General features: G+C 37.2%; 1 protein-coding gene across 1 annotated transcript in view; it reads right to left on the bottom strand.

Moving 5' to 3' along the window:
• The window catches only part of LOC128986629 (transmembrane protein 87A-like), a 28,870-nt gene extending 16,948 nt beyond the window's left edge, over nt 1–11,922 (bottom strand). The window contains exons 1-4 of the mRNA XM_054407090.1: nt 11,589–11,922; nt 3,653–3,713; nt 2,361–2,458; nt 1,727–1,837 (exon numbers count right to left, since the gene is read on the bottom strand). Coding sequence (XP_054263065.1) covers nt 1,727–1,837; nt 2,361–2,458; nt 3,653–3,713; nt 11,589–11,702 — 384 coding nt within the window. The 5' untranslated portion in view covers nt 11,703–11,922. The remainder of the gene's footprint in view (nt 1–1,726; nt 1,838–2,360; nt 2,459–3,652; nt 3,714–11,588) is intronic.
• Nucleotides 11,923–14,526: the final 2,604 nt, after the last annotated feature.

The following is a 14,526-nucleotide window of genomic DNA, read 5'->3' on the forward strand; positions in this document are numbered from 1 at the left end:
AACACTCCCACAGTCTGCTGTGCTCCATCTAAGGCCCCAGCAATATTATTGATCATGTCGGTTACTGCTTTTTGAGTGTTAAGGTTAGGCCGGAATCCAAATTGAGAGGGGTTGATTAGATTATTGTTTTCTAAATATTTTACTAGTTGGTTTTTGACAATTTTTCAAAAAAATTTGAAAAGCTAGGTAGCAACGCAACAGGATGATTATTAGAGGGATTATCAACATCACCTTTCTTCAATAAAGGTTTTACTTCTGCATATTTGAGTTTGTCTAAAAAAACACCTTTCTCCAGGGACTGGTTTACTATTCTGCAGAATAAGTCTTCAAAGACATAAAAAACAAGTTTTATCACAAAAAGAGGGATTTCATCCCACCCTGATGACCTTGTGTTACTTATGGTATTCAAAACTTTCTTAACTTCTGCAACACAGACTGTCCTAAAGTTAAATCTTGCATTATTAAGTCGAGAAATGTGTTTACTATTTTTCTCAAATAAGTTAATTGCTTTGGTTTTATTTGAATATTGATAAGGATATGAGGCATTTACAAAAAAAATATTAAAATTGTTTGCAATTGATACAAAATTACTCATTTTGGCATTTTCACTGTTTGTAACTTCAATAGGTGTTTCTGACGATTGTTTTTTTAATCCAAGTTCTTTTTTACAACGGCCCTGGTGCAAGGCCCCACTAGAAAAAACAGGCCATGCTGCAGCAGGGGCAGCGCAACACTACGTCACAGTGGTGGATAGTTGTACTAAACTCTTACCATTAAAATCTTACAAACAGCCAGCTTGTTTATTTACCTAAGACATATGGCAATGGTGATGGCAATGAATTTATCAATGAAATCCATCCACTAGTGTGACGTCATGAATCCTGCAGCATGGCCTTGTTTTTCTAGTGGGGCCTTGCCTGGTGTGGCAATATACGCCTTGGTGTGGCATCAGTTAAAATTACAATTTTAGAAAATTAATTTGCTATTTTGTTTGTAATAGGCTATGGTTTTTTGTCAATAAAAAACCCCAAGACTTGTAATATTTTGATAATTTTACGTTCCTTCTTTTTGGTAGGAGAATCAGAAGCACTGTTCCTACTTCAGACAAAACTTTGGAGACAAAGTGGCCAGACTTGAAAAATATTACGGCAATGGACACTACAGAAAAAGAAAAACAGAAGTGAAACTACGACAAAAGACACCGTGTAAAAGAGCTACGAGTTTTGATCGCGAGGGAAAAAGTGTGAGTGTCTAACCGTGTGTGAATGTGAATGTCTAAGTGATATGGGCTAGTGGTTGGAACAAATTCTAACACTAGAGATTATATGGTCAAAATCGATGGGAAATTGTATAGAAAGAATAGTTTTTTTAGTTCCCACCAACAATAGATTCTAAACACGTGAACAGAGAAAATAAATGGGAAAAAATTAGAGAAGGGAAGGTGTAGTGACAGCTGTTAATTGTATCTTATTTGCTAACACATGTTATGATTATTGTTTGTTGTTTATATGTTTCTGTTTGTACCTACTTACTTAAATAATAGATGTTGTACATTTTTCCTTGTGAAATATTATTTGGCACCGCTACATTAGGTTGTTAGGTCTCATCTTGAGCTCAGTTTTAAGAAATGTCAAAACATTAATAAAGAATAAGAAATGTTAAAACTTTAATAAAGAAACTTAAATGTAAAAATTATTCTTAGACTATCAGGACTACAAAATATTACCAGCTGTATATTGTGATCACAGTCGTGTTCTTCTGGGGGAGATTTGACTGTGTAGAACGAAGCATTGTCTAAAGCTCTTTGTAGATCATTGGGTGGGACACTCCTGCTAAGCTGAAACCGAAAAAAAACATGATTAAGAGGCTCACTATTTAATGTTAAAAAGTATAAGTCTTATAACACATTTTTGCGTCTTACACATTTTTAGCGTTTTACAAATTGTTTGAGACATATTTATAATGTGCTACAACGTATGCGTTTTTCACTCTGATGTGATGATATTTTGGTTGTAGATAATATTCTTGGCAAGGGCGAGATAAGATGGTGAAAAGGTTTCTAAATTTAGGAGTTGGAGCGACACGTTTTTGGAAACTTGAAATTATTTAGTCATTTGAATGTTTTCGCCTACTTGTGAATTAGGCCTACTTTTTGAACTCCAAAAACTTGGCCTTTGTTCGGCCTTACCCAAGCACCAAAGCAAATCAAAATGATTCTATTATTTGACAAAACCAATAGCACTGTATTTAAAATTGTTCTTATACAACTATAAACTATTTTATCTCAAAGAACTTGTAGTAACTTATAAAATTGATTTTAAGGGTCATAACCAGGTTATTATCATTATAAAAATACTTACTGCCTCATTAATATGAAGGTAGTCTCTCCAACAGGCTACTTCTCCCAAAGACCAACTAACTGTCAACTTAGACTGGTCGTCCTTGGAGTCACATGTTACTGAAACAAACATTTTAAGGTTAAATTGCCAAAATACAGGTTTTAAAAACACACGATTAATTTATTTAAAAAATATACCCTCAATCTTGTAATACTAATAAGATCTTGCTATACTTGATATATGTGCTGCACTGTCAAAACAATTTTAACAACCGTTTTAAATTTATGAACAGAATGAATATGCCATATCGAAGAACAATAAATAGTGAACTTAGTAGATTTAAATTTTCATTTCGTGATGTATTTGCATGTAAGAGGGGAGTTAGTAAGTAAAGCTTTGTTCATTTGATTTCAGCACTTAGCCTACAGCATAATTTTACAAACAACATTTTATAAAAATGTTGTATCCATAAAAATCTGCTACCTGTCTCTTGAGCAAGTTTGCAACCACATCTTTAGGTTCTTCGTCATCAGAATACCACTGAAGCCCAGCCACCTCTATATATTCTGGGCTGAAGGGCATATATGTTGGAATATAAGTCCTAATTTAGATTTACCAGAAAGGCTTCTCTGTTAAATAAAAGAAGTGCGAGGCGTCGGCATGCAAAATCACAACACAGAAGTCAGTATACCGCAGGATTTGTTTTGAATGACCGATTTTAGAGATTAATCCATATTCACAAACGTCAAATTCCCGATGAATAGCTGAGGCTAAATACTTTTGTGACATTAAAACTCTTATGACATTTTACTCCTCACACTTGGCCGGATTTTCAATTGTTACACATTTTGAAACCCTGTAAAATCAATTGTCCGACCTTCACACGGTCACCACTAGACACCGACTGACCTGCAGTACACGTCAGTACATGAAAGCCAAGCTATCTCCATTACTTCACTCAGTGACCAGAGGTTACTTTTCCAAGCCCTCACAGACAAATTTGAAAATTTACTTTGAATCAAGTAAATGTGCGGTCACCAGAGAGTCTAGTGACTCTAATTATAATTCATACCTCTTTGGTTGTAACATGTGTTAAATTATTGTCACTACCCAAATATGCTATTTTCTGCCAGTTCAGACCATAAAAGGCAGTGGATAAATTCACAAATCTTTTAGGACAATATCGATGTGGGTAATTGGACTAGAGTTAAAATTGCTGTCTGATGATTTGATTTCAATTCATATAAAAAAGTTAACTATAATGGGTCTACCCGTAAAAAATTATAAAATAGTCAGTACAGTAATCAACTTACTTTGGATACGAATTTCTGATTCTTTAAAAAGGCTCTTAACCACTGCAACTTGGTCATTTTGCTGAAACAAGAAAAAATACATTTATGATCAAGTCAAATTAAAGGCAGTCAATCAAACTTATTAATGGTACTTTATAGCAGTATTTTTTTTTATAGAAACCTGAAGATGTTGCTTATGAGACACCATGACACTGAGGTGAATGCAAATAAACTGATAATTGGGTTCTATAGTAATGCTTGCGATAATTTACCACATTTGCATTACTGCCTCCACAATAAGATGTTATGGAAATCAATAGAGGTTATTGGCAAAATTTAGTATTTAGCCAAGAGATTTCTAAACTTAATTAATTAGGTTAGGTTTTTAAATCAATATCTAATTAAGTTTACAAAATCCAAATGCTACTACCGGTACCAACTTACTAGCTTATAGTAGGCCTATTATATTTTAGGTAGGTACCTACTTAGCCTATTTAATATTTTAAAATTGAAAATATCCAAGAATGCACAACTGTTATTTATTACAGACTCACAGACAACAAGTTTAATAGATGGTAAAAGTTAGGAGAAATGATAAGCCAAGCAATACCGTAGCCTATATAGCCTAGAGACTCAGTCAAGTTGCTCCTTTTTCTCATTAACTTACATAGACTACTTAATTGCCTATCAAGGTTTCAGACCTAGGCCTATAGCCTAACTCCAAAAGAAATTGAAGCATGAGAGGAATGTGTTTGTCAACAACTAAATAAATATGTAACTTATTAGATGGATTTGTCTAGTTAAAAAACCCAAGCATATCTATTATTTACTAACTGTTACATTTTTGGCATCAACGTTCAAAGGTGATGATCACGTTTACGTTAATGTGTTAACACGTATTACGGATTACAGGGCTTTAATTTTACTAACTTAAGCTAACTAACTTAGTTTGGTGTGATCTTGAGGGGGTGAGTGTTGGTGGGCCATCTTCAAAATAGAAAGTAGGTACGAATAAAATAGGTTACCGGCACCAAAGGCTAACCAAAACTTTAAATTCTTTTCCTGTTGCAGGTATAACATTTTTTAACACTTTGCCTCTTCAAGTCAGAAGAAAACCTGCTAAAGCGTTTGCAAAGAGTGTAAAGGGTTGGTTGGCTGCAAGCTCATATTCCTTGCAGGAGTTTTTCATCACAAATCGTTACTCAATGAAGTAAAAAGATAATAAAAATTTGAAAAGAGATGAATTAAATTTAACCCTGTTTTAGTATTAGTGACTTGGCCTACCGTATTGTAAATAATAGCCTACTGAACGGCGTAATAAATCTTGAATCTTGAATCTAGCACAATCTGCAATCTGAACCGGCAGCATGAACAAAGAGACCCTAGGGACACTTGCCAACACTCATTTATAAGGCTAAGTCTCCTACCTACAACCGTCGCAGCCAAAATTGACACGGGGGAGATCAGTTTGAGAAAAAGGTGAGAGCGTGGGGAAAAAATAGGCATAACTTAGTGTCCCAAAATCGTGTAGGTAGCCTGTACGTTGGAGAGCTTTTGAGGGAGACCAACAACTCCATATAAATAGGGATTAGTTCAGAATAAGGGTAAGTTTAGGCAGCCTACAGTTTCTTAACTGTAATTTATGCTATATTTATGTGTTAATTTATGCTAATATCGATTTAAACTATCGATTCGATTAAACTTACTTAGTAAACCTTCATAAGATTGTTTCATTACCTAGGCCTGTCAGCAAGTTTGGTTAGTTAGGTTAGGTTATGACAAGTTTCATTTTATAATAGATTAACTTATTTAAAAATATTGATTAGATTATTAATCAATATTTTTAATTGGATGGATTCAATCGATATTAGAATAGCCGAGTTAAGACACTGTAGGCCTACCACAAAATAAGTCAAAAGACAAATCGTGCAGCATAAGCATAACTTAAGTTAGGCCTACCGTTGTACTTTAGAGATTTGCATTTAAATTCAACAAGGCCCAACAAAGGTACCGGTAGCCCATACATTCCCATCCCCGGGGTTATTGGTAACACAGAGGATAAGCGTCCGGTAACCAGACGTGGATTAGGCGTCCGGTAGTGACATCACCGGGTTGTGGGGTCCCGGATCGCCATTACCACAACGATACGATGTTCGGCCAGCGTTGTTCGTGGTGAAGTGGATAGAGTGCTCGGCTGATATCCAAGAGGTCCCTGGTTCGAAACCCATCGGTATCTTTAACTTTTTGTCACAGATTTTGCTTTGAATGTAATTTCTTCTTAACTGTACATCTTTTGTTAGAATTTTTGGCATTTATAACTTAATTTTATGTTATGAAGAGAATTGGGTAAAACTGAGTTTTTACTACTTATGTTATTTTGACTTTTTTTTACTTTATTTACCTAAATTAGACTATTTTGAGCACTTTTTACATTTAACACTTTTGGGGGAAACGCCGTTTTCACCCTCAAAATCGCGTTTAAAGTTTGCTAAAATTGATAGCGGGACGAGGTTAACAAGCCATTTTTTGACATTTCATTTCTGGTCTGGTCAGCAGAAGGACGAGTCCAAGAGCTTAGAGGAGGGGAGTAAGGTACAGTTTCTTAATTGAGCTAAGCCAATGATTAAAGATATCGATTGGAAATATCGATTAATAATATCTATTATTAACTATTTTGATTATAAAATAAAACTGTCATAACTTAACATGACTAACCACACTCGCTGATTATGAACAAATCGAATTAATGTTTACTAATCTAATCGATAGTTTGATCGATATTAGCGTAGTATTGTTGCTTCCTTCCACCATGTGTTGCGGTATTAGTGTGATATTATGGGAGTATTGTTGGAGAAAGTTGTTTACCTTTTAGTTGTGAGCAAAATGGTGGAAGAAGCTGATGCAAATGTTTGTGAAAATTGCGATGCAAATTTATGTGAAAGTTGCGAAATTAGTTTGTTGGAGACGGGTGCGTGGGATTATGACCGGGTGGTGAGGTTTTTGTTGGACCATGGAATTTTCCACCGATCCGTAAATTGTCCAAACTGTGGTAGAGTATGCGTGTTGGACAGAATAAATTTACGGTACCGGTGCCAGAAAAGCCGACGTGATCCTAAGAAAGGAATACGGAGATGCAATTTTTTCTTAAGTGCGCGGAAGGGAACCTTCCTAGAAAGATCCCATCTCCCTCTAGAGAAGTATGTTCAGCTGGTGGCGTTCCTGCTTCTTTTAAAACCCCCACGACACTATTTGATTAGGGAAGAACTAGGGGTATCCGACCACTTCGTGGTCGATTGGTATTCCTTCTGCCGCGAGGTCTTTATTGACCATTCTCAAAGAAACTCGGCCATGATCGGAGGGCCGGATAAAATCGTAGAGATTGATGAGGCCAAATTCGGCAAACGCAAATACAATCGCGGTAGAGTTGTGGAGGGACAATGGGTATTCGGAGGTGTAGAGCGCGGGTCAGGGCGTAGTTTTTTAGTACCGGTAGACACAAGAGATGCCGACACGCTCTTGGCAATCATACAAGAATGGATTATCCCTGGCACGACCATTATCAGCGATTGTTGGCGTGCCTATAATTGCCTCCAACACAATGGTTTCAACCATTTGACGGTTAACCATTCCGTTAATTTTGTGGACCCTCAATCTGGTGCGCACACAAACACAATAGAGCGTCAGTGGAGAGATGTGCGCCATACAACGCCCAGATTTGGTGTGAGAAAAACCCATTTCATCGGTTATTTGGCTGAGTACATGTTCAAGGTCAAATACCCCTACAAGATCAGACTGCACGAATTTTTCCGTGCAGCTGCTCAGCTCTACCCTCCACCTCAGTAAAACCCCAAAACCTTTGTACATAGTGTAAATATTTTCTTCCCTTTTGAACTATTTGAACTATATTGAAGTAAACCCCCGTGTACATAATGTAAATATTTGCTTCACTTTTGAACTATATTGAAGTAAACTCCCAAAACCATTGTACATAGTGTAATATTTTCTTCCCTTTTGAACTATTTGGACCATATTAAAGTGTATCTTGCCATCTGGGTGTCGTCTTGTTTGGTGAGTAGGCCTAGTCTTTTAAACTACGTTTGGTTATGTAAGATAAGGTTAAGTTATAATTAATTTGACGGAACTGTTCTGAACTAACCTAACCTAACCAAACCTGATGTATGGTTACATAAATCTGGCAATCTGGTTGTATTCTTCTTTGGCGAGCAGGCTTATATACTACGTTTAGTTAGGTTGGTTAGGTTAGGTTACATTAGGTTATAATTAATTTGACGGAACTGTTCTGAACTAACCTAACCTAACCAAACCTGATGTATGGTTACATAAATCTGGCAATCTGGGTGTATTCTTCTTTGGCGAGCAGGCTTATATACTACGTTTAGTTAGGTTGGTTAGGTTAGGTTACATTAGGTTATAATTAATTTGACGGAACTGTTCTGAACTAACCTAACCTAACCAAACCTGATGTATGGTTACATAAATCTGGCAATCTGGGTGTATTCTTCTTTGGCGAGCAGGCTTATATACTACGTTTGGTTAGGTTGGTTAGGTTAGGTTACATTAGGTTATAATTAATTTGACGGAACTGTTCTGAACTAACCTAACCTAACCAAACCTGATGTATGGTTACATAAATCTGGCAATCTGGGTGTATTCTTCTTTGGCGAGCAGGCTTATATACTACGTTTAGTTAGGTTGGATAGGTTAGGTTACATTAGGTTATAATTAATTTGACGGAACTGTTCTGAACTAACCTAACCTAACCAAACCTGCTGTATGGTTACATAAATCTGGCCATCTGGGTGTATTCTTCTTTGGCGAGCAGGCTTATAGGCTATAATACGTTAGGTTAGGTTAATTTATAATTAATTTGACGGAACTGTTCTAAACTAAACTAACCTAACCAAACCTCTAGAATGTGTATGCAAACTCCTTTTGATGTCAGAAAAGGCATGTCAGGGTGATAGGTCGTGCTGTATGTGAATTGGTGACTGCATTAAGTCCTTTGAAGGTAGGTTAGATTAGGTAAGTTAAAGTTTAGGTTATAATGTATCGAGTTGTTAGTTTATGTTGCCTGCAGACTGTTTTTGTAAAATTGAAATCCTGCGAAAAACACTTCAAATTACTATTTCAAAAATGCAAGCATTTTTGAAATAGTAATTTGAAGTGTTTTTCGCAGGATTTCAATTTTACAAAAACAGTCTGCAGGCAACATAAACTAACAACTCGATACATTATAACCTAAACTTTACCTTCCTAATCTAACCTAACTTCAAAACACTTAATGCAGTCACCAATTCACATACAGCACGACCTACCACCCTGACATGCCTAAATAAGAACTACATGTAATTAGTCCACCAGTCCATCTCTATATCTCCATAATGTGACGAAATTCCTATTATAGAGAACATCTTCTTTGGTGAGCCAGGCGGGTACAGTTTCTTAACTGGGCTTTGCTAATATCGATTGAAACTATCAATTCGATTAGTAAACCTTTATGCAATTTTTTCACCATCAGCAAGTATGGTTGGTTAGGTTAGGTTATGATAGTTTAATTTTATAATAGATATATTTAAAAATATTGATTATTATTCAATATTTTCAATTCGATAGTTTCATTTGGTTAGGTTAAGCTATAATTAATTTGACGGAACTGTTCTTAACTAGGCCTAACCTAACCTAACCAAACATGCTGTATGGTTTCATAAATTATAGTCTTACAAGATAAAAAGGCATGTGTTGAAGACAGGTCGGGTTTTCTGACGATTCGTGACTACATTAAGTTCTTTAAAGCATTTTCAAATCGTTTCCTTTTTGTCTAACCAACTAAGCCTACTCCAGATATAAATAACAATGTGGTGTAACACGAAATAAACAACCCGATTACCTATAACCCACACTTTACTTTCCAAATCTAACCTTACTTTAAAACACTTAATTTAAGCCAGGAATCCTCATAAATCCCGACCTGCTCAAATAAGATCATTGGTCAATTATGTGTTTCATTAGCTTTATAAGTTAACTGTTGTTTTTTCGTTGACATTTCATTTGTACTTACATTACTGTACCCTTACCGTGGAGTGGATGTAGTAGAGTAGAGGTTAATGGTTATAATACCTGCGAGGTATTATCGGATTAAATATCGATTTGGATGTTGTTCGATATATCGCTTATTAAATCATTATTTCTAATCAGCTGGTAACATTTTTAGAGCCCGAGAGTAAGTAGTCACCGGCATATCCCTCCGCTCCTTGTTCCTTGCCCAAGCGTTAGAGAAAGTAGTTCCATATATTTTCTCAATTTTCAGTGATTTCAGCTTCTAAAAAAAATGTTTTAAAGGTATTTTACCGTTTATAAGGATCGTGGAAATGTTTTGGGAAGGTTAACAACAGTCCAGATTAAAAAATACACCACTCAAGGCTGCCAATATTTATTTTGTTCTTTTGGAACACAATCTATGAACGTAATTTTAATTTACCTACCACCATAATGGCCATATATGGCCTTATTGTGAAAATTTTTGGCAAACTTTAAACGCGATTTTGAGGGTGAAAACGGCGTTTCCCCCAAAAGTGTTAAATGTAAAAAGTGCTCAAAATAGTCTAATTTAGGTAAATAAAGTAAAAAAAAGTCAAAATAACATAAGTAGTAAAAACTCAGTTTTACCGAGAATTGAACCTTCATTTGATTTTTTTCATTATCAGCAAGTTTGGTTGGTTAGGTTAGGTTATGACAGTAACTGCCGGACGCCTAATCGACGTCCTGTTACCGGACGCGTATCCAGTGCCGGATTTACCACTAGGCCGATTAGGCCGCGGCCTAGGGCCGCAAGCAAAACGGGGCCGCAGAGGATTGGGAAAAACATTTTTTAGATAAAATTAATTACAAATAATTTATTTTAAACCACCAGTTTGCCGCGATCACAGGTGACCATAATGATGTCTCCGCGGACCGAGGGAGATGTTCACGATTTTGCCGCGGCCTCGGGTGCCTGTGATGATGTCCCGTGATTGCGGCCCGCGGGAGACGTTCACGATTTAGCCGCGGCCGTGGGTGACGCGGATGTCTCTTTATAATCACAGCCCGCAGGAGACGTTCACGAATTAGATGCTGTATCGAGTTGTCAATGATGATGTCCCCGTGATTGCGGCCCGTGTGCGGGAGATGTTCACGATTTCGCCGCGGTCACAAGTGTCGATGATAATGTCCCCGTGATTGCGGTCCGCGGCAGATGTTCATGGTTTCACCGCGGCTGTGAGTGTTGATAATGCATCCCCGTGATTGCGGCCCACGGGAGATGTTAACGATTTCGCCGCGGCTCGGGGTGTCAATGAGGACGTTCCCGTGATGGCTTCCCGAGCGGGATGTTTAAGATTTCGGCACGGCCGCGGGTGACAATGATGAAGTCGTCATGATCGCAGTCGACGGGAGAGTTTTTTTAACACGACTTTGCCGCGATCGCAAGTTTCAATTATGATGTCCCCATGATTGCGGCCCGCGGGAGATGTTCACGATTTTACTGCGGTCCCGGATAACTATGATGGTTTTGACTTGGTTTAGGAGAGATGTCAACAATTTCATCCAGGATCACGGGTGTCGATGATGATGTCTCCTTGATGTTTAGGAGATAGTCACTATTACTTCCGCGATCGCAAGGAATTTTCACCACAGGGGGAGGGCCGCTCAAGTAATTTGGCCTAGGGCCGCAAGTAACCTAAATCCGGCACTGCGCGTATCCTTTACGTATTGATAACAACAATGGGATTTTAAACTAACAATTTTGCAAAAGCCAATTGAATACACTATTCTAGGCTTAGCAAGGCAATGGATAATGGATATGGTTGTACAAATAACCTAAACTATGTCTAGAGGGTGTTCTTTGTTTAAGCCTAAGTTAACTTAGCCTATTTAGTTGCAAACTTTAAAACTTGCTTACCCCATCTAAACGAAAGTCCCACTTTCCTTGGTCAGGGTATGCAAATGATTCACAAGACAAAATGTAGCTTAGTACTAATGTAAAAATACTGATTAAATTGAGATAACCGGCCATAACTAGGAATGAGATAAAATATTTTAGCCAACACTATAATATCTTACTAACAACTTCAGTTACGAATAGCTGATTGCAAAATTAATCTATGAAGCAAAACATCTTGATTATGAACTATATTTGTGTTATGATAAACACAACAAGAGGACTATAAATCGTTGACAACACAACAAAATTTGTTGCAAATGCAGAAAAAGGTGACAACTACATCAACATAACACTAAACATTGCGACTGCGTCAACGCATTGTCACTTGTCAGCCATCATGATCTGTCATGTTCTATCAGCTGTTTTTAACTACAGCCTCTGTCGGTCTTTGTCCACTGAGCTATAATTCTAACTGGAGGTAGCACTGAATGTCAAAGATGCGTGTCGCCAGCCGCCATGTTTGCGTGAGTCGGGTGTCATAAGAAGCCATATTATTGCTATAACTATTATTATACTTGGCTTAAAATACCTACTTTGTATGGTCACCATTTCAAAGAAAATTATTAAAGTATTTAAAGTATTCAAGTATGACAAAAATACTCACTGCTATACCAACCTAGTTATAAGAAGCCATGTCATTGCTATGATAAGAAAACTTACTGCTATACCAACCTAACAAAATCAGCGACACGCTTTTGACAGACTTCTGCCATGGCAGTGCTACCTCCAGTTATAATTTTAGCTCAGTGTCTTTGTCTATAGCTTCGTGTTTCATTGCTCTTTGTAAAGAAATTATATAATTGCATGTTGTTGTATGATGCTGGTAAAATAGCAAAGTGAAACGGTTAAACTGCAGCGATTATTACATGATTACAGATTGCACTATTAATTTACCTGGTATATGGATGAGAGTATGGAGTATGACATATGAATAAGGAACAAGAAAACCCCAAAGCGGAATTATGTATAACAAAGTATAATCAAACTCACAACCACGGCAACTAAACTCCTTTTACCTTTTACCTTCGATGTCTTCACCACAATCCGTATATCGGGGAATCGTCATAGTTCTTCCGTCTGGACGGGATTTTGCTGTATGTTCACTCCGGGCCTGGTAAATTGGCCACGTCGCAAGTAGTTTTGCTTCAGACGTCCCATAAGATAACATGGCAGACAGGTGACACCAGCTCAATACGCGTATTATTCATTTAAATTCAAAGTTTATGAATATACATTTGTTAAAATATTAAAAATATAACATATAGAATCGAAAACCAAAACAATATAAATTGAACTTTTATTTCTGTACATTATTTAAGGGCTGCACACACCGGAGCGGTACGGCGCGGCGGAGTGGTAGCGGTGCGATATTCGTGCGGTGATTTAGTACAATGAAAGTAAATACAAGAGGCCACCCTGGAGCGGTGCGAGCGGTAGCGGTATTACCGCCCGTACCACCATAGATAACACCATTGACTATACATACTTCTCAAGGTAGCCTACCACTGACCGCCGAGATGCAGCATGTTCCGTTTCACCACCCAGCGGTGCCGGTGCGACGAGCCTGGTATTTGTGTTTCTCGTCTTTTCTATGTTCAGGCATCAAATCAATGTGTATGGTACTATTCGCCATGCTCAAATCGATTTTTGTGATGTAATGTACCCACTTCCTTAATACCTTACCTCCTCCTTCGTCTTTTACCTACAAAGTGGGATTGCTCAAATCAAATTGTCTTTATTTCATAGTTGTACTGTACATCAGTTTTAGTAGGTGACCTCCAAAAAATACATCTAAAACTTAACCTAAACAAAACAAGTCTCTATAAAGAAAAAACACTTATTTGGCATTACATTCTGGACTATTTGGGGTAGGGCAAAGCAAGGAGAGGTAGGTGAGGCCTTCCTGAGAAAAAAAAAACTTAACTTAAAAATGTACTAAACTCGGATGGGTTAATTATCTCGTGAAAAATTAACAAAATAAATAGAGAGTATTGTCAATGACTTAACAGTAACTTAAAATCTTGGTCCAAAAAATCAGTCCTCTTGAACTCAGTCTGTGCAGATGCAGTCACATGAATTATAATACCTGAAACTTATTTCAGCTCTAGGAGATTTCATTTGTTAAGCCGGGTTTTCCTAGACGCGGAAGAGGAGCACGGAGAGTGGAGAAGCGATTAGCATGGCATTCCGCTACGCTTCTAGGAAAACGGTAACATTAAATTACCTAAGACAAGGGGGTTCCTCTCTCCGCTTCCACGCCTAGGAAAACCGAGCTTTATATTTTTTTCTATGGATTTGGATTGCAACTTATCCTATAGTCAATGATAGTGCACAAACACTACTCCGTTACCAAAATTTAGGCAGATTTAGGGGAAGAAATCCATTTCCTCCACATCTTGATCCTACCATTAAATCATAGCTCAACAGCTGTGATTTTGTCAAACCACAAATTAGCTGCAACATAGGCTACATTAAGTATAGAAAAAAGTGGTGGGGGAACTTCTCCTCAAACAGCCTAAATATTGTGAAGAGATAGATCAGGAGAATAAACTAATGTTCCATCTCCACCAACTTTTAAGGATGGGAAAAAGGGGCATCATTTGGGGGGGAAGGGGGGCATTTGCCCCCCCCCCTGGATCCTGGGCTAGAGAAAAAAATATGCTGTACTAGCCAAAATACAAATATTTTCTCCTGTCAAATCCTAAAAAGCACAGCAGACAAAAATCTGTATATTCTTGTACAGTAATTTGTAACAGTAAAAATTATTATTGTTTTATTGTCTTAGATAGCAAGATAGCACATTTTGAGTTTACATAAATTAGTAATTTTTTAATTCATTTACTTTTTCTGTTTGGTGCTGTACGATAAACCACTTACTTCTAGTTTATATACATAT

Source organism: Macrosteles quadrilineatus, unplaced genomic scaffold, assembly GCF_028750875.1.
Source record: "Macrosteles quadrilineatus isolate MER2022 unplaced genomic scaffold, UCM_ALF_1.0 Scaffold_2__2_contigs__length_208266976, whole genome shotgun sequence".
NCBI classification, from domain to species: domain Eukaryota; kingdom Metazoa; phylum Arthropoda; class Insecta; order Hemiptera; family Cicadellidae; genus Macrosteles; species Macrosteles quadrilineatus.